Source organism: Muscardinus avellanarius, assembly GCF_963383645.1.
Source record: "Muscardinus avellanarius genome assembly, chromosome: 15".
Taxonomy (NCBI): domain Eukaryota; kingdom Metazoa; phylum Chordata; class Mammalia; order Rodentia; family Gliridae; genus Muscardinus; species Muscardinus avellanarius.
In genome coordinates, this window is record NC_137801.1 from 84,865,361 (window position 1) to 84,884,785 (window position 19,425).

Here is a 19,425-nt window from a genome sequence, read left to right on the forward strand (position 1 = left end):
ATCTGAAGGTTCTGAATCCATGCTTATTTTTTTTTTTCTCTTTCCGATTCTGGGGATGGAACCCAGGGGGCATTCTACCTCTGAGTGACACCCCCAGCCCAATTTTTATTATTTAGTTTTGAAACAGGGTCGCACTGAGTTGCAGAGGGCCTCACTAAGTAGCTGAGGCTGTCCTCGAACCACAATCCCCCGGTCTCAGCCTCCCGAATGCTGGGATCACAAGCGTGCGCCACCACACCCGGCTTGAATCCACGCATTTGACCAACTATGGATTGAACCTATTTGAAAAAACAAAAAACTGCGCCTGTACTAAACATGTACAGAATTTTTTATTGTCATTGTTCCCTACACAACATACTATAACAACTTCTTCTGCAGCACTGACACGTATTAGGTATTCGAATACCACCCAGAGGGGGTTTAAAGAACGTAGGAGGGCGTGTGCAGAACGTGAGCCACGGGATGTGCAGATCTCGTGACATTTTGTATAAGGGACTTGAGCATCCTTTGATTTTAGTCTTCGGGGAACCAGTCTCCCGTGGATGGTGAGGGATGACCGTGTCACCTGTACATCCTGAACTTGCATCATACTGAAACCTCATTCTGTTTCCAATCTAAGAACATCCAGAGCATCAGAAAACTGAATGCATTATACACTGAAATCTGCAGGACTGGCCTCGACACGTAGCTTTTCAGTCTTTTTTTTTTCCATTTTATATATCGACAGGTCTCTAAATGATCCCTTCTGTTCACTGGTATGAATAAATTCATTTTACCAAACATATTCTTCTAATCCACTCGCATAAATACTAATAAGTATTTTCCGAACATGAATAGAAAGTGGGCAAAATAAAAAACAGTGGTCTCCAGAGAGTTTGTATCTGTTACGAGCTGGCTTAGGCGACTGCAGAATAATGTACAAAGTGAGCCAGGAAATCTATCAAGGGGAAGGGAAACAATTCCACATGAGGGAAGGGCTCGCAGATGTGAACATCTGTGTAATAAGAGAAGACATTTAAAAACTTCCCAGATGTGAATTACTCTCTGCTTGAATCTCAGAGACATTCCCCAGCCAGATAATGACCTAATAAAACTCTCCTGACTTTTTCAGAATAGCAAGACCTTCTAAGCAAACTTCTGAGGGCTTCCCAGGAATTTAAGAGAAAGCCTCCTTAGTCCACCCCTAAACGAAGCAGTGTGTGTAAGCCGTCCGCTCATCAGTTAAGTTCATGTGCTCCACTGATAAGGACTCTTCTTTGATTTACTGTGAAGAGGAGAGGGGGACAGAAAAAAATCACAGAGTGGGCAACACTAGCCCAAGACAGCCACATCTTCTTCCTTCATTCAGGAAAGCAAAGACTCAAACCATGGCTCTTTTTTTTGTGTGTGTGATACTGGGGATGGAACCCAGGGGCGTTCTACCTCCAAGCTACACTCCCAGCCCTATTATTTATTCTTTATTTTGAAATAGGGTCTCACTGAGTTGCAGAGAGCCTCATTAAGTAGCTGAGGCTGGCCGTGAATCGCGATCCTCCTGTCTCAGCCTCCCGAATGCTGGGATTACAAGGGTGCGCCACCACGCCCGGCTGCCATGGCTCTTAAGTGGGTGTTTCCCTCATCTTGCTGTTGGCGTGGCAGCCTGCCAATGTCCTTCTGTCTTTCCTTCGTAACTCCACGGGCGTCACATGTGAAATTGCACCCCGTAAAAGGGGACTTTCATGATTGCTTGGAGCCTGCACTTGGTCAGCTGGATATTTTACAGATGGGCCTAGAACTAAGCAGCTTTCTTCCCAAACAAGCCTTTTCCCACCCAAGATCTTAAATGTCTGAGGGCTTGATCCAGAGTGGCAGACAGTAAATCAGGGATGAGTTTTCTGAGGGAGGCCAAGGGGAAAGCCAAAGGGCGGAAGCTGCTTTACACATTCCACCAGTGGCCCTAGAAGAGTTGCCCCTTGACTCGCAGCATGCGCCTCCTCGTATATTCCAGAGTCGACACAGGAGCGCGCTGCTCCGCGGGGATTTCCTAGTCATATTTAGCACTTAGTAGAACTCTTTGGCACTTCATATCCCAAGGTAGTTTAAAGCCATTAATTAAGGATTCAATTAGTTGTTTCAGTTTAAGTAATAGAAAAAAAATATTATCTAATTACAACTCGCTTCCTTCGCCTCTCAGAAGGATTAACCACTAACTGCAGGCACAGCCCGGTTACTTTCGGATCTCTGACCACTCATGATGTAGAGAAAAGCAATTCTTTCTTGCTATATTTTCCCCTAGAGTCATCTCGCTTGAAATTGATCTTACTTTTGCCAAAAGCTAAATAGATAGTCTTCCTTCTGGTGGGAACGGGCTCTTGTTCTTTAGCTCAGAGCAGGTGCTCCGGACGTGTTTCTCAGGTGAATCTCTTGAGAGAATACCTTCCATCTCGTATCTGAACCATGGCTTAAGCTTGGTTGAGGTAGAGGCTTTCGGGGCATTGCCAACAACTAGACCCGAGGACCCCAAGATTGCTTCTCGGCAGCACGAGCTGGTGCTACTGGAGACTGTTGCATCCTGCCGCTGGGGAGCGTGTCAGCAGAGAATGGTCCTGGGATGCCCTGGTACTCAGGCTAGCTCACTGCCCTACTGATGCAGGGACACTGGTAAGGAGGAGGCCTGGGAACCACACACAGCCATCCCTGCTCGGTGATGGAAAACAGTCGAAGTGCCTGATGGGAGTTCCTACGTGGAGAGATGCAAGATGGTGTTGTTTGGGGGACTTCATAATAAAATGACCCATAGGTTATCAACTCCAGAGCCTTGCATAACAGTCTCTAATTTCAGATGTTCTTGCCTTGGGCTGGTGTCCTTGGGATTCCAAAAATAAGAGCCCCAGGTTTCTCAGGAGATTCAGAATGACTAATGCCGGCTCCATTCGGATATGCTCAGGATTGGATGCCCAGTCCACCCCGTGACAAAGGTGAGCTCCGGGGTCAGGCATGTTGAGGACTCAGGTGACAGCTGGGGCAGGGAAGCCCCAGGGGACAGGACAAGTTCTTTCAAAAGGGGCTAGGAAAGAGCGAGGGAGAGCCCGGGTGGTGACGGTGAACAGCAGTCAACAGCAGAGGAACAGAGAGAAATGGCGGAAGATGCCCCGTGCGATGGTTCCCGTCCTATCCAGCCGTGAGTTCAGACACCAGAACAGCTTGTATCTCCTCAGGGATGATGAGTTAGTTGTCATGGCTGTAGGAAAACACGGACATTTCCACAGGGGAAGCGGCAGGTAGTCTCTTGGCGCTTGTTGGAACACAGGAAAACAAATTGCTGGGTATCTGGGAGGACGTGAAGCTATCACTGCTGAACTGTGCTCGGGGAAGAAGAAAACTCCTAAATCCCAGTCGTGATGAGCACCCTCCGTGCTTGGGCGTTATGGTTTTGGGTGGTGGAGGGGAAACCACGCTCTGCGTGTCCTTGAGAAGTCATCTCCCGATAACTAAGGCCCAACCTCGGCCTCTTGGTTTTAGTCTGTGCGCTATGTTTTGCTCCCAACAGCCAGGTATCGGGGTTCTCGGGTGGGCAGCAGCAGGCCTGCCTGCCTGCCCGCCCTGGGCCTGGGCCTGCCACCTCGCTCAGGCAGCACCGGCCCGTTCTGTTTAGGAGACATGGAAGAGCAGCATGGGGGAGAAGAGGGCTGGTGAGAGCGCGGGGCTTTGCAATTGCTGGACTGGAAAAAACAAAACAAAGCGGCTCTAAAGGGAAACAGCATGCCTTACTTAAATAATTCTTCCTCCCTTCAGCACTCGCCAATTAAAATGAATATTTTTAGGGGCCAGAGGACTGTGATGGCATTGCTGAGAAATCAACCAGATGGTTGGTGTGGTCAGGGTCAAATTATTTGTAGGCTTAGGAAAGAGAGCTTCCTCTAGGCGCTCATGCCTGCCTTCCAAGTGGATATCTTGTGCACATGTTTTTTTTTAAAAAAATCATAATTAGGGCTGGGTGTGGTGGCGCACGCGTGTAATCCCCGAGCTTGGGAGGCGGAGACAGGCGGATCGCACAGGTTCGAAGCCAGCCTCGCTGGCTTAAGAGACCCTGTTTCCAAATAAAAAAAATATAAAATAGGTCTGGGAGTGTATCCCGGACGTAGAAGGGTTCCATCCCCAGTACTACCAAAAAAAAAAAATCATAATTAGGGACAACTTGTATGAAATTTTCCCTCACTCCCAACTAAAGCAAGCAGAGGGCTGTGGTTTAAACGAATGAGCGTTTCTGTTTGCTCTGATTTAATACGAATCTCGGTGCCCATGTAGGACGATGCCCTTGGGTAACGATTTGCTCTTTTTCAGCTTCTGAACTCCTCTGCCATTGAAACACCTCAGGGCAGTGGCTGCTTCTGGGAAGGCGGAGACACCGGCTCCACTGGGCAGAGGGGATCCGCTGCTTTCTACTCCTACGGGCCTCTGATGGATACATCACTTTCCGCCCCGACACCACGCAAGCTCACCTCTCTGTTCCTAAGGAGGTCTGGCACACCTAAGCTCTGATCCCCTAACAGAGACGTCTCAATTAACTCAGCTTGGGGGGAAAAACCAAGAGACCAAACCCAACAACCTCAAAGCCATAAAGCGAGGTAACCTACAGAAGTCCCGGGGAGCACCGGAGCCACGTGTCGTAGGCGAAAGGGCCTCCGCTTCAGCCAGGATTTCAGAATTTCAGTCTGGTGGTGTGGTTAGAGGCGGATAGGTAAAATGAGGGCAGGGAAACTTTTAGACTCTGGTGTGTGGTTTCTGGAAAGCCCAGAGTGGAATGTTTGCTGAGGGTAACCTACTTGGAACCACACCAGCAACTTTTAAAATGCTGTATTCTGGATTTTAGTCAGACACACATTCAAGTCCAAGTCTGGGGAGAAATAAGGGTACACAGAAAGGGCTGCCTGCTTCCACCATCACCTTGCGGGAGCTGGAACCTGCTTCCAAGGACCCCTTAAACTAAGACTGTCACCAGGCCTTTGAAAAATCATCCTCAAAGCAATAAAGGAGGGACATGGCACCAGTGTGTGGGGTTCGAGAAAGGTCCATGGGCTCCATATTTAATTGGAAAGGAAAAAGATGAGATGATAAACTTGTCCAAAACCATCTCTTTCTCTCAAAAAATATCAGCTACATACAGCGGGTGTGGTGCTGCACGCCTGGAATCCCAGCACTTGGGAGGCTGAGACAGGAGGATCGCAGGTTTGCGGTCAGCTTCAGCAACTCAGCAAGACCTTCATCAATTTAGGGAGACCTTGTTTCAAAACAACAAATAAAAAGGGGCCTGGCCGGGTGTGGTGGCGCGCGCTTGTAATCCCTGCATTCTGGAGGCTGAGACTGGAGGATCATGGTTTTCGGACAGCCTCAACTATTTAGTGAGGCCCTTCTCAACTCAATGAGACCCAGTTTTAAAAGAAAAAGAAAAAAAAATAGGGCTGGGGGTGTAGCTCGGAGGTAGAATGTCCCTGGGTTCCATCGCCAGTACTGCAAAACAAAGGGGTGGGGACTGGAGAGCCAGGCGTTGTGGCGCACGCTTGTAATCCCAGTATCTGGGATTTTGAGACAGAAGGATCGTAGGTTAGGTACCAGTTTCATCTACTTAGTGAGGCCCTCTGCAATTTAGTGAGACCCTGTTTCCAAATAAAAAATAAAAATTAGGAATGGGGGTGTAGCTTGGAGGTAGAATACCCCTGGGTGCCATCCCCTGTACCGCAAAAAAAAAAAAAAAAAAAAACAACAACAACAACAAAAAAAAAACGGGGCGGGGGGCGGGGAGCCAGGCATGGTGGCACACGCTTGTAATCTCAGTATCTAGGATTTGAGACAGGAGGGTCGTAGGTTAGCAACCAGCCTCATCTACTTAGTGAGGCCCTCTGCAATTTAGTGAGACCCTGTTTCAAAATAAAAAATAAAAATTAGGGCTGGGGGTGTAGCTCGGAGGTAGAATGCCCCTGGCTTCCATCCCCAGTGCCGCAAAAAAGGGGGGACAAAATATTTGGGGGCACCAAAATATCAAAAGAAGTAAACAAAAATATCAACTATGGGATAAACAGACTCTGAAGCCTGCCCTTTTTTTTTTTTTTTTTCGTACTTGGGATTGAACCAGAGGCATTTTACCTCTGAGCTACACTCCCAGCCCCATTTTTTTTTTTTTAATTTCTTATTTGGAAACAAGGTCTCATTAGGTTGCTGAGAACCTCGCCAAGTTGCTGAGGCTGGCTTTGAACCTGCGATCCTCCTGTCTCAGCCTCCCAGGTACTGGGACTACATGAACATTCTAGATTAAAGAACTGAGCCTTCCTCTCTCCTCCCCCTCCAACATCGTGGGCAAAGGACCATGTGCAAAGGGATGACCGAATCCTGAAGGAGGGGAAAATTCCATTTTGCTCAAGCATTGGGCAACTGCTGTCGTGTTTACACTGCCCAAAGGAACTGGGGAGGACGGGGTGGCCTCACCCCTCTACGTATCTGGAAACTTCCAATTCAAGCGTGTAATCTCATCAGCAAAGGCAAACAAATATGTATTTTGACACCCTCCCCCCGCCAATTCCTACTAACGCAGTCCATTCTTACTGGTTACCAAGCCCAAGGAAATAATTCGAGCCAGCGGGCAGGCGCACGTATAGTTAAGCATCACCAAAGTCCTCCTGGCTTGGACTCACCCTCTGTCTTCCCTGCCCCGGGGCCCACACATTCTTTATTCTTTCTATTCTATTCTTTTTATTTCATTTTATTTTATTGTGGCATTGGGGATTGAACCCAGAGGCATTCTACCTCCCAGCCCTATTTTATTTTCTTATTTTGAAACAGGGTCTTGCTAAGTTGCTGAGAGCCTCACTAAGTTGCTGAGGCTGGCCTCGAACCTGTGATCCTCCTGTCTCCGCGTCCAAAGTACTCAGATTATAGGAGTATGCCCCCATGCCCAGCTGTCTTTACTTTTTAAATGGACACATAAACATTTACATATTGATAAGGAACCGTGGATTGTCTCAATACATGTTGGCGTTGCTAAATGCTCAAATCAGGGAACACGTATCTTCACAAACATTGATCATTTCTTTGTGGTGAGAACATTCATAACCTTCTCTCCCAGTGTTCTGAAATCTACAGTGCACTAGCATGATCTGTAGAGACTCTCCCCCGCCCCACCCCAGTGCAACAAAACATCAGAATTTATTTCTCCTAACTGTAACAAGCCCTCCACACCTCACTGTGGGCCCTCGGCTACGGGTCTGAGAAAGCCACATTTGCGTTGGGGGACCGTCCTCTCCGCAAAGCCCTTCAAACTTTGGTTTATACCACAGGCCCTGGAGAAACACTGCATTCAAAATTTTCACTTTCCACGCCGCAGCCTGTTACAGCAGTAACAGTTAAAAAAAAAAAAAGTCACACATAATTTCCACACATTCTTTCAAGCAAACAAACACTGTCTCAACTTGAAGTGAAAATAAAGCCTTGGTAGCTAAAAAAAAAAAAAAAAAAAAAAAAAAAAAAAAATCCCAGGTATTCAGAATGAAGCCTGCCTGTTTCCTTGACATCCTCTCAGATGTGATAAATGGTAGGATGCTTCAAAGTGATATTTGGCAGCATCTTAATGAGAGTTGTGGAAATGGAAATTCACGTAGGATACAAGTGCTTCTCGCCAGCCAATCACGGGTTGGTTCTCTTAATTGTATGCATGGTTGTCATGGAAACACATGGGGGGCAGCCTCCCCGTAATTCCCACAGATTCCTTTCCCCTCTGCGCACGTGGTCACTTAGGATAGATGCTGGTCTAGACACTGTCTTTCTGGCCAATGCACACGGAGTTGTTGTTGTTTTTTAAAATTGTGATAAATAAATAAAAGGCACTTTTATTTAAATAAATTAAATTAAATAACAACTTAAATTAACAATTTAAATAAATTAAATTAAATTAATTATTTAAATAAAAGTGCCTTTTATTTATTTAGGGGTTGGAGATGGAACCAAGGCTCTTGCCCATCAAGTTAAGTATGTGCTGTACCACTGAGCTACCCCTCCTCCAGCCTCCATCCCAACTACTGTTCAGCAGCGCTAAGCACATTCATATGGTTATACAAACATCACCACCAACCATGCTCAGAGCGCTTCATTTTTTTTTTTTTTTTTTTGGTGGTACTGGGGGTGGAACCCAGGGGCTTTTCTACCTCTGGGCTATACTCCCAGACCTATTTTATACTTTATTTGGAAACAGGGTCTCACTAAGTTGCCAAGAGCCTCGCTAAGTAGCTGAGCCTGGCTTCGAACCCGTGCGATCCTCCTGTCTCAGCTTCCCAAGCGCTGGGATTACAAGCGTGCGCCACCACGCCCGGCTAGAGCTCTTCATTTTGCAAAACTCGAATGCTGCGCCCATGCAGCAACTCTCTACTTCCCTCTCCTCAGCCCCTTGGCAACCACTATGCTGCTAATATGTTTAATTTTAAAAAATCCAGCATATGCGTTGTAGGGGTACTCCAGTCTCTCTTACATTAACTCAACAATAAAGTTGTCTGGAAGGAGAGCCATTGGAATCTCTAGGGAATGCCGTCCACTCTAGTCCAAGCCCAGGACTCCTAGAAACAGGATCCCCAGTTCTTTCCAACTGCACATTCCTGGGCCTCTGCTCTCCTGCCCTGGAATCTAGAATTAGGGAAAGGCCTGAGAATCTTCATTTTTACAAGTCCCTTCGTCCAAAGAACCAGCGCGTTGGGGTTGGCGTGATATTGTGGAACCGTTTCTACACGATGCCCCTCGAGCCAGGTTCTCTGGGCGCTTCTGTCCCCTTTGGGTAGTTCATTAAGCATCTGGCTCACGAAGTCTGGGTAGGCCTTTGGGTGCATACGTTTAGGCAGGGCCAGGCCTTGGCTCCATCTTGCTTTATATTTGGGGGAGGGACCTTGAGGAAAGCGGACCTCCTGCCACTTACAGTCACTCCAGAAGGGCTTCTAAGTCAGCCAGGGAGCCCGATATGCGGGCAGCAACCCTGGGCCACAGTTCTGAAAGTCACTCCAGGACCACACTGCTTAGCATTGCGTCGAGGCCTTTTTAGCAAAACGCACAGATAGACAATTACGGTCCTGGTTAGCCTCCGCGCCGGGACTCAGTGATAATCACCTTGGTTGGTTCTAATGCAACCCGGGACTGATTTGGCCCCAGTGACAGACCCACCTGGCTCCGGGGTTAGACAACGCTTAAACAAATGCTTCATCTTTCTATTGGGCTTGTTTGTTTATTCATTTATTTATTTGTGTGGGTGTAGTACTGGAGATTGATCCCAGAAGCATTCTACCTCAGAGCTACACCCCACTCCATCCAGCCCCTTTTATATTTTTTACTTTTGGTTTCCAAACAGGATCTCGCTACATTACTGAGAGTAACCTAGGAAGATCCTGAGGCTGGTCTTGAACCTGCGATCTCCTGTCTCAACCTCCCAAGTGCTGGGACTACAGGCCTGTGTCACCATGCCCCGGCTTGTGTTGAGTTTGGGGAGAACAGCCAGCAAAGCACAGGTCTATCTGTGTTCAGCTCCTAATGGATTTGCTTTCTGAATATCTGGTCAGAGGCTTGTATTGCCATTTTGCAGGGGGCAAAAGGAAAGATGAGTGTTCAGGTCAAGTTTAGAGTTCACGTCTCTGCAGCCAGGTGTTGGAATAATTTCAGAAAATACGACTTTAAGCCACGGGTGGTGGCGCATGCCTGTAATTCTAGTATTTGGGAAACTAAAACAGGAGGATCAAAGGTTCAAGGACACCGTCTCAGACTCTCAACAACCTAGGGAGCCCATTTCAAAATAAAAAGAAAATAGTGCTGGGGTGTGTGGCTTGGAGGTAGAATGCCCCTGGGTTCAATCCCCAGTGCCGTACACACACACACACAAAAAAGAAGAAAATACAATATAACATTACTGCTGGCTTCTCCTGCTTGATAATTAGTGTAGATTACTGAGCCAGGGTGAAAGAATCTCTTTACTGTGCATCCGGGCCACAGTGAGTACAAGATCCACGAGTCAGATCTATGAGCGCAGGCTCACAGCAGGAGTGTTAAAGAAGAGATAAAAAAGTAGAAATGGAGGCGGTGGCACAAGGCAGGCCTGTTTGGTGGAGTGTGTGGGCCGAGCCTGTTCTTCATTAACTGTGAGTTGTTTCTCACATATAGCATTACTTAGTCGGTAAACGGATCACATGCAATTCGGGGGACTGTGCGCTGGCACAAACGGGTGTGGGAGTGTGCTCTTCTGGAGCGCAAGGATGCATCTTGGGAACACAAAAATCAGAAGGCAACTGTGAACAGCACACACCCGGCCTCCCCCTTTCCCCCCTCTGGAGCCTTCGGCCCAAAGTGCATGTTTGCATGAGAAAAGACACAGCACATGTTTGCATGAGAAAAGACACAATTATAGGACCATTAAAGCTTACCATTGTTGTAAGAGCGAAAATTGCCTACAAATTTTATGTATTCATACGTTGGAAATTCCTTTGGGTTCAAGCGGCCTCTGAGGAGATGGCAATAAAACTCTAAATCGCTGTCAGCTGGGCCATTCAAGGAAGAAGAGAAGAGAAAGGAAGAGGGGTGTTACACAGATTCTAGACAAAGCAAGTCGGGTCTTGGTGAAAAACTCTCCCGGGACTCCACGCATGATGGGAATATTTCCACCAGCACAAGTGACTTTTGAATGCGACGTCCCACCTTTGGGGCACAGATACTTCCCATAGTGCATAGAGACTGCATTCTATACTGGACCCATAGTCTTCATTTGCTCCGGCAGATGTCTCTGGTTGGCTGTGTTGGCACTGATTAGTTCTGGTTGTTTTCCTACAGTATATTAAAATAAAGCTGCTTCTACAGAGACACTCTCTTTAGTTTAATCTTTTTGCTTTGCTTTGAAGTAAAATCAGATGTACGACGAGGGGACAAATTATGGAAAATGGACTGGGGCTGGAGCAAATGCAAGCATCTCTGCCCCTGTGTACCCCGTCCGTGCTTCATTAAGAGACACGCGCTCTGTAGGCACTAACGCCAGCCTTCCAGCCAGGTTGCTGAATAGTTTGACTAAAACGTAAAAATTCCATGAAAATGCAAATGTTTACAAATAACCAGAAAACAGCCTCGGGAGGTCGGAATTTGAATTTTTGACCTAATTATTTCACGACCAGTTGGTTACTTGCTATTACACAAATTTAGCATCCTAGCATCCCCCCCACAAAACCAGATTGTTAACTGATTTTCCCACTGTCTATGACTAAAAGACTGTCATGTGCAAAATAAATTTATCATACATGCAAAGAAAATTATTGTTCGTAAGGCTGATGATTTCAAATTTTTCCAAGTACAAGCTAAATGCCTTACACAGTCCAAACTCCAGTTTTAGCTGTAAACCTAAAATATACCTCCAAGGAGCTTGGAAATGTTCTAAGTCACGAGGGAAATTATTCTTAAAATTAGTCCTCCCTTCTTAATGCATTCTAACCTCCTTTCAAAGTAAGATTCGTATCTTTAGATCTGGTTAAAAAAAAAAAGTCAAGCAGAACTTACATTTTAGGAATTCTGGGGAGGGGGAATCCGTCACGAGCATATGGGAAGAAAGCATTTTATAAACTTCGGAATGTTCTTGTTCTGGTAGGAAATTTAACAAGTTCTGATCCATGACATCAGACTGCAAAAGGGAACAAAGAACAAAGGTGCACACGCCATGAAAATGAACCAATGCAAGGGCAGAGGCTGTTCCGGACGGCTTGGAACAACCTTCTGAAAGGGAAGCTCAAGATCTGATTTTCTGTGAAGACTCTTGGTTACGCAGCAATCTGGAATTGTAGGCTAAAAGGTTTTTACAGGGGCTGAAGGATGTGGGGTTGTAATTCGGTTGAAGAGTGTTTGTTTAGCATGTACAAGGCCCTGGGTTCTATTTTCAGTATTTTTTTTTAAAGGCAGAATTTAAAAAGTTACAAAGAATTAAAAATTAAAAGAAAAAGGAAAAAAGTTCTACAGTCCCTTGGGATCTCCAGGGGGGATTCTTTCCAAAACTTCCTGTGGAGACCAGACTCCACAGATCACATCCCTTATGGAAAATGCCATAATATTTGTATAGAACCTATGCACATCCTTCTATACACTTTAACTCAATGTTAATGCGCTGTAAAGAGTCATTATACTGTATTTTAAAGGGAACAATGTCAAGAAAAAAAATGTCTGTGCATGCTCAGTACAGTGCAATGGTTCGCGTCAATTATTTCCAACCACAGTTGGTTGGATCTTTGGATGCAGAACCTGTGGGCGTGGAAGGTTCCCTGTGGTTGTGCAAAAGCACCTGTGCTGTTGTTCATGGGGCTAGGAAAGCACTAAGTGTTAAGTCTAGCAAATGCCTGAGGAGCCCCTTGGCTGAAGCTTCCAGGTTCTGGCTGGGGCAGCGTAGGCCAAGTGGAGCTCCAGTGAGAAGCCCATCGCTCATTTAAAAGGCCCCAAAAGGGGCACAGGGTTCCTTTTTTGACCTTCAGGCAAGACTGCTTAAAGGTTGCTTATTTGTTTCTCAAAGGTCTCTAATGAATGGAGGTACGCTTTTTTCCCCCTACCCACTGGGATTCGAAATAAACATAAGATAGAGTCCAGATGAGTAGCCCTGTCCAATGAAACTGCCCATGAAGAGGGCATCATCTGTACTATCTGTTCCAGGAGCTACTGGCCATGTGGCTTCTGAATATTTGCAACAAGACTAGGATGACAGAAGAACTGGATTTTAAGTTTAATAATTTCAGTTGACACTTGAATAGCCACAGGCAGCTAGTGGTTCCCGTGATGGTGCAGGTAGCAGCTCCCCGTGGAGCGAGGAAAGAGGCACATCTGTCTCTCTTCCTGTTTCCCTCAATAGACCCATCTCCTTCCACAGCTTCGGACACCCCTTGTAGACACTTCTAAATTTCAACATCCTGCCAGGTCTCGGTCCTGCACCCGGGTTCAACCTTTCAACTGCCACTCGGACGTTCCCGGGGCCACAGACCCACAGCTATCCCCGACACCATCATTCTATGCTGACTACACCCCCTCTGTGCCTCGGGCCCTCATCTCTGCCAATGGCATCGCCCGCTCGTCACTCGGTCACATGCTGACGTCATAGCTTGGTAGCATCCTGGGCTCCTCCCTTTCACACTTACCTCCACACCTGAACAGCGTCCACATGCTCCCCGTTTCCCTCCCTCCACCTCTCCCCTCCTCCCCAGCTGTTTCTACAGCTTCTCCCCCTGTCCAACCACCTTCCTCTCTTGCCTGGGGTCTGACTTGGCCAAACTGGTCTTCCCACCGCAACTCTGGCCCCTCTGCAACGTGGCCTCCCTCGGATGACGGCAAGTGGCCACCTTGCTGACCACAGCCCCCTAGCTTCCCGTTACGCTGGGGGCGGAGCCTAAATTTCTCAGCATACTTTCCAGGCTGTGTATACCATGGCCTCTGTCCCCAAAGCTCTACATCTCCCCAACCTGCTCTTCTATGGGCCAGGTCTGTTCTTTCCTCTGGCCTTCGTCTGGGCTGTCCCCGCAGGCTAGAGCACTTCAACCAACCCCTGAGCTTCCTACGGGGCCTGGGGACTTCAATTCACTTCCTCCGAGCTCCCGTCCTGACCGGTGCCCTCCTGGGCTGTGTAGCCTGGACACCCCCCAGCTGATACGCCATATTGTCGCCACTGGCTTACGAGCCTGTGAGGATGGTCCCTCTGTTGGGGCTTCAGGGGCAGTGAACATGCCCAGCCAGGCAGACAGGACAGTGTTTACACCCACAGGTCGTTTAAACATTGGCTCTGCTCCTTCAAGCAAGCCAGACTCTCCTCAACTGTGAGATGAGGAAGTACCAGGCTTTAATGAGCTCATTAGCCTATGATGCTGCTAAGCGGCACACAGTAAACAATAAATGCTAGAGGCGATCAGGCACTGTGGGCCCTTAGGGATTGACTGGAGAGGCGACTATACCCTGGCGACGTTCTCTGGTGTTGACTTGTGTCCCTTAATCCACGGGAGCCCCGAGCCTCATTCACTGCCCTGTCCTATCCAGAATGGCGCTTGGCTTTAAAAAAAAAAAATTCAGTGCCCAGCTGGATGATCGTAGTAGCCAGCACCATGAGAGAATGAAAAGAAAGGCACCCGGAGAAGACAGGGGATGGTGGCATGGCCTCCAAGCTGAGCGGCTGGGGAGGTTCCCAGGGAATGACTCCCGGGAGGAGCCCTGGCCCGGGATCTGGAGGTGATGCCTGTGGACCGCCACTGGGAAGAGCGTCCCAAGCCCAAAGGCCCGGCAGCGGAGCTATGAAGCTTTGCGGGAGTGTGGGGCAGGGACGGGGAGCCCCGGAAGAGGAGTTCACAATGGAAGCAGGCTTAGATCACAGAAGACCTGACTCAAGGAGCTGGTGCCCCAAGAGGGGCCGCTGACAGACCCTAAGACAGGGAGGAACAGGAGAGGACTGAGGTCCCTGACTAGGATTTTTCAACTTTACGATGGTGTGGAATGGATCCCACGCCCAGAAATTTGAGTCTGGATCTTTTCCGGGGCTACTGAGCTGTGGTCCGGTCCTTTCCAGAGGTGCTGGGCAGTGGCAGCCACAGGTCTCAGCCAGCCCTGTGATGGGCCGGGACTCAAGCTCCCCCCATCTGCTCCCTGGGCTCAGAGCATGTGTGACTTGTAACCTGCTGTCAATATTGTCTGTCCAGGGATGGGTGCTGTGGTCTGGACATTCTCTTTACCCTAGGGCGAGGTAAAGAAGGGACCATTAAAACAGTTCTTCACCAGCAGGGAGAGTTAGAGCACACTTGAAATCCCAGAACTTGTTAGGCTGAGATAGGAGGATTGCAGGATAGAGGCCAGCCTCGGCAACTTGGCTGGGCCCTCAGCAACTTAGTGAGATCAAGCTTCAAAAAAAATAAATAAATAAAATAGGGCTGAGGGTGTTGCTCAGGGGAGAATGCCCTTGGGTTCCATCCCCGGTACCACACACAAACAAAACAAAAGAGCAACAGAAACACTTCTCCAAGGACTAGTCCTCGGATCATGGAAAGACCCCATCGTTACAAGAAGAGTCCAAGCTTGGCGTGGTGGCGCACACCTGTTATCCCAGTACTTGGGAGGCTGAGACAGGAGGATCGCAGTTTCAAGGCAAGGCCAGCCTTAGCAACTTGGTGAGACCTTTGGCCTCTTAGTAAGGTCCTCTTTCAAAAGAAGAAGAAGAAGAAAAAGAAAGGCTGGGGGTGTCGTCTGGAGGTAGAATGCCTTTGGGTTCGATCAGTACCCCCAAAAAGTCCAAAAACTTTCAATAGAAAAATGTCTCAAGCAAAATACGCACATACATACTGCGTAAGGATATTTTGGCCAATGACAGATCATATATACTATGGTTACCCCATGAAAATATTATGTACCTTTTTGATGTTTAGTTATACAAATAATACTGGGTCATAATTGTGTATAGTATTTGGTATAGTACACGCTGGGTAGGTTTGCAGCCAAGGAACAGTATGTTGACCCACACAGCCGAGGTGTAGAGTCAGCTGTACCACGTAGATGGGCGTAAGTACCTCCGTGATGCTCACGCGTTGATGAAATTGCCTAATGACGCCTTATTTAAACAAATCCCAGTCAGAAAGCGATGCGCAACTGAACAGGCCCTTTCCAGAGAAGGCCATCCAAGGGATGTCAACAGACACAGGGGAAGACAACCTCACAGTCACCGGGAGAACACCGAATTAAAGCTCCATGATAAGGCCGGGCGCGGTGGCGCACGCTTGTCATCCCCGCGCTTGGGAGGCAGAGACAGGAGGATCGCGCAGGTTCGAAGCCAGCCGCGTGCACTGGCTTAGGAGACCCTGTTTCCAAATAAAAATGTAAAAATAGGTCAGGGAGTGTAGCCCGGAGGTAGAAGGGCTTCCAGGAACCCCAGTACCACCAAAAAAAAAAAAAAAAAAGCTCCATGATATACCTTCACACGCTGCGTGGGCAATAACTACGAAGTCCGACAATGCCAAGTTCGGAGAGCTCTAGGAACTCTCCACCCTGCGCCGGCGAAGGGTAAATTAACTAACTGCTAGGGAAAATTAAATAAGGGTAAATTTTTAACTGCTAGGGAAAATTTAACTGCTAGGGAAAATTAAATTAAGGGTAAATTAAATAACTGCTAGGGAAACAGTCCGGTTTGATCTGGTAAAGGGGATGGTTCACCTGCCCTCTCGTCCAGCAAAGAAACGCCTGGTCAGTTCCCTAAGAGATGCTTGCAAATGGTCATCGGGACCCACTGCAGGGTGACCAGAGAGACGCTTTCCGGGAGTTCCAAACTGGAACGGATGCAGGGATGATTGAAGCTCGTTCTGCTTTCGGAGATTACACCATGGTGAAAAGAAAGGCAAGCTAGGTCGAATCTCACAAGAGCCGGGAGGACGGGGAGACCTCCAGTTGTCACGATTTCACTTACAAAGCTAAGCAACTAAGCAACGCAGGCTGAGCACCCTACCTAATCCCCGAATGCTAAGAACAAAAAACGCTTGCTGAGGGCTGACACGATGTTGTAAGTGGAGAAATTCTACACCATGAAACCCTTGTTTCGTGCACAAAATTATTAAAAGTATTATATAAAATCACCTTCAGGCTATGGGTAGAAGGAAGACAGAAAGCAAACGGGTTTTGTGTTTAGACTTGGGTACCATCCCGGAGATATTTCGTCACAGAAACATTGAGGTGTATGTGCAAATAGCCCCAAATCTGGGGGAGGGATTTGAAGTCTGAAATACCCCTGGTTCTAAGCACTTTAGAGGGAACCCAGTCTCCATTACATTATAACGCAGGGGTCAATCCAAAACTGGAAACACTGAGGTGGGGCGCAGTAGTGCGCACTTGTAATCCCAGAACTTGGGAGGCTGTGACAGGGGGCGGCAGGCTCAAGGCCAGCAGCACATGATAACTTAGTGAGACCCTGTTTCAAAGTAAAAAAAAATTAAGTAGGGTTGGGGGTGTAGCTCAGAGGTAGAACATCCCTGGGTTCAATCCTCAGTACCATCACCACTGACAAAAAAAATAGTAAAATTACAAAAAAATCCAAGCAAATGATAATTTTATTTATTTGTTGATACTGGGGATTAAACCCAGGGGCATTCTACCCCCAAGCTACAGCCCACAGCCCTTTCTATCCTATTTATTTATTTGTTTATTTATTGTACTGGGGATGGAATGCAGGGGCATTCTACCTCCAAGCTACACCCCCAGCTCTGTTTCTTATTCTTTATTTTGAAACAGGTTGCAGATTGCCTGAGTACTAGCTAAGGCTGTCCTCAAACTGCAATCCTCCTGTCTCAGCCTCCCAAATGCTGGGATTACAAGCGTGCGCCACCACATCCGGCTTATTTTATTTTTATTTTGAAACAGGGTCTTGTTAAATTCTGGAGACTGGCCTTGAACCTGCCATCCTCCTGTCCCAGCCTCCCATGTACTGGAATCACAGGTGTGCAACATCACACTCAGCTAAGAGACTCTTCTCAGCGCCCGTGCTATATCGTAAGTGCACTCTTGACTAATAGTGGTTGTACCAGTGGAATCTCCCAGCAAAATTGCAAACCCTCAAACAACAGAACCTCACAGGGGCTTTGAAAGTCCTGCACCCTCTGTAGATTGGTCCAGGGTTCACGCTGAGGGACAAGTCAGTAGAAACTGATGTGAACAGAACCGAAGGCCCAATTCCTAAGCTGCGGCTCAATGCTGGATGCCAGGAAGAGACCGGAGCAGGGTGGTAACCTGGTTTAAAGCCTTCTCTGCCCTCGCTGGCCGGGTCCCCTGGGCTTCCTGCCGGGTTAGCTTGAAATAACAGAGGCACGACTCCCAGCCCAGCCAGGCAAATGCAGCAGGAACCTGGGAAGTTTCTGACCTCCGTGGCCCTCGCCTACCCACTTGCAAAGAATGAGCCCAGCAAAAACTGGACCACGAAAGATAACGTAAACTGAAGCAAAAGTTGGGGGTTGCCCACCCTGGGGCTCACCTCCCCTGGGGGGCCAAGAGCCGCCCCGCTCCCGGTGTCTTGGCATGGGTCTCCACCCAGAGACGCGTAATAGGCATCCCAAATGGGTCCGGCTTTGGCAAATGGGATTCAGGATCGTCTCTGGCCCTTCCGGAGTTAGAAAGTGATTATAAAGGTGTTCCTAAACGGCTCCATAATTTCAAATCAGGAGAATTCCCCTCTCACTTTCTAAATCTCCTCTACCAGATATAGCAACTGGGTCATCAGATAATTACAGAGCAGCGCGAATCTTGTTTACCCGAAGGGCGCTGGGCTCCGGTCCCCCCCCCACCCCCAGCGTCAGGAAGCGGGTCAGGTCTGGGTTGCAGACAGGGCCTTTTGCTGCTCACCTATTTCCACTCAGAGGGAAACACACAATCTCTCCAGAGAAGAAGCACCCGGCTCTACTTCTTTACCCAGCCACCCTTAGATGAACCCGAAGAAACTGTGCAAAAGATGGGGCTCACATCTGTACTCACTGCGACAGCCCATCTCAGCCTCCGTAGGGCTGAGAAGGAGCCTCTTCTAGCAGCTATCTGGAGCAATGGCTGCAGCTCCAAGGCCAGATGCAAGAGCTTAGGTTACAGCATCATGGAAGGGTATCTGCCTGGCCTTAGCCGGGCGTGGTGATGCACGCTTGCAATCCCAGTACTTGGGAGGCTGAGACAGGAAGATAGCAGGTTCGAGGCCAGGCTCGGCCACTTACTGAGACCCTCAACAACTCAGTGAGACTCTCAGAAACTTAGTGAGACCTTGTTTCAAAATAAAATAGGTAGGACTGGGGTGTATAGCTTGGAGGTAGAAGCCCCTGGGGTCAATCTTCAGTGCCCCCTAAAAACGCTTTATGGGCTCTGGCACAGTGACAGCAAAGTTCAAGTGCAAACCAGAGCTTGCTATGCACACAGTGTCATCTGTGGAAATGATAAAAGTGGGGTGGTTTCCTAGGAACAGGAGGCCCCGGGACTCTGGTCCTCAGCAGAATTACACTCATCATCCCAGCATGGACTGAGAGCACAGCCATGGTGCTGTCTCAGCAGGATGGTGGAGAGGGGACCGCAGCCCTCCAGGATTCCAGCATCCCCAAGGCGAGCTGTTCACGCGCACCAACCGGCTGCCTCTCCATCTGCGTGAGGGTGGGGAGCCCGGGCTGAGGGGTGTGCATGTTCTATCTCCATGTCTCACAGGGATGCTCCTGTTGGGGCGGGCAGGCAGGGGCAGGTTCCCCCGGAAGGCTGACCAAAGGCCTACGAGGGACCCTCAAAGCGGGTCTTCTACTGGTGGAGAGAGCTGCAGGTCATCTTATCCTAAGCCAGAGGGTTTACCAGGGGCCAGCAAGGCTTATGCAGAGAAGAGGGATGGAGGGAGAGAGAGGAAAGAAAAAAAAGAAGCAGGATGGTAGGGAGAAGAGG

At 48.3% G+C, this 19,425-nt stretch overlaps 1 protein-coding gene across 1 annotated transcript in view; it reads right to left on the reverse strand.

Moving 5' to 3' along the window:
• NPAS2 (neuronal PAS domain protein 2) overlaps positions 1–19,425 on the reverse strand; it is a gene marked incomplete at its 3' end in the record, with an annotated part of 84,050 nt that overhangs the window by 29,922 nt on the left and 34,703 nt on the right. Inside the window, exons 5-6 of the mRNA XM_080711846.1 lie at positions 11,539–11,659; positions 10,422–10,535 (exon numbers count right to left, since the gene is read on the reverse strand). Of these exons, the coding sequence (XP_080567972.1) occupies positions 10,422–10,535; positions 11,539–11,659 (235 nt within the window). The remainder of the gene's footprint in view (positions 1–10,421; positions 10,536–11,538; positions 11,660–19,425) is intronic.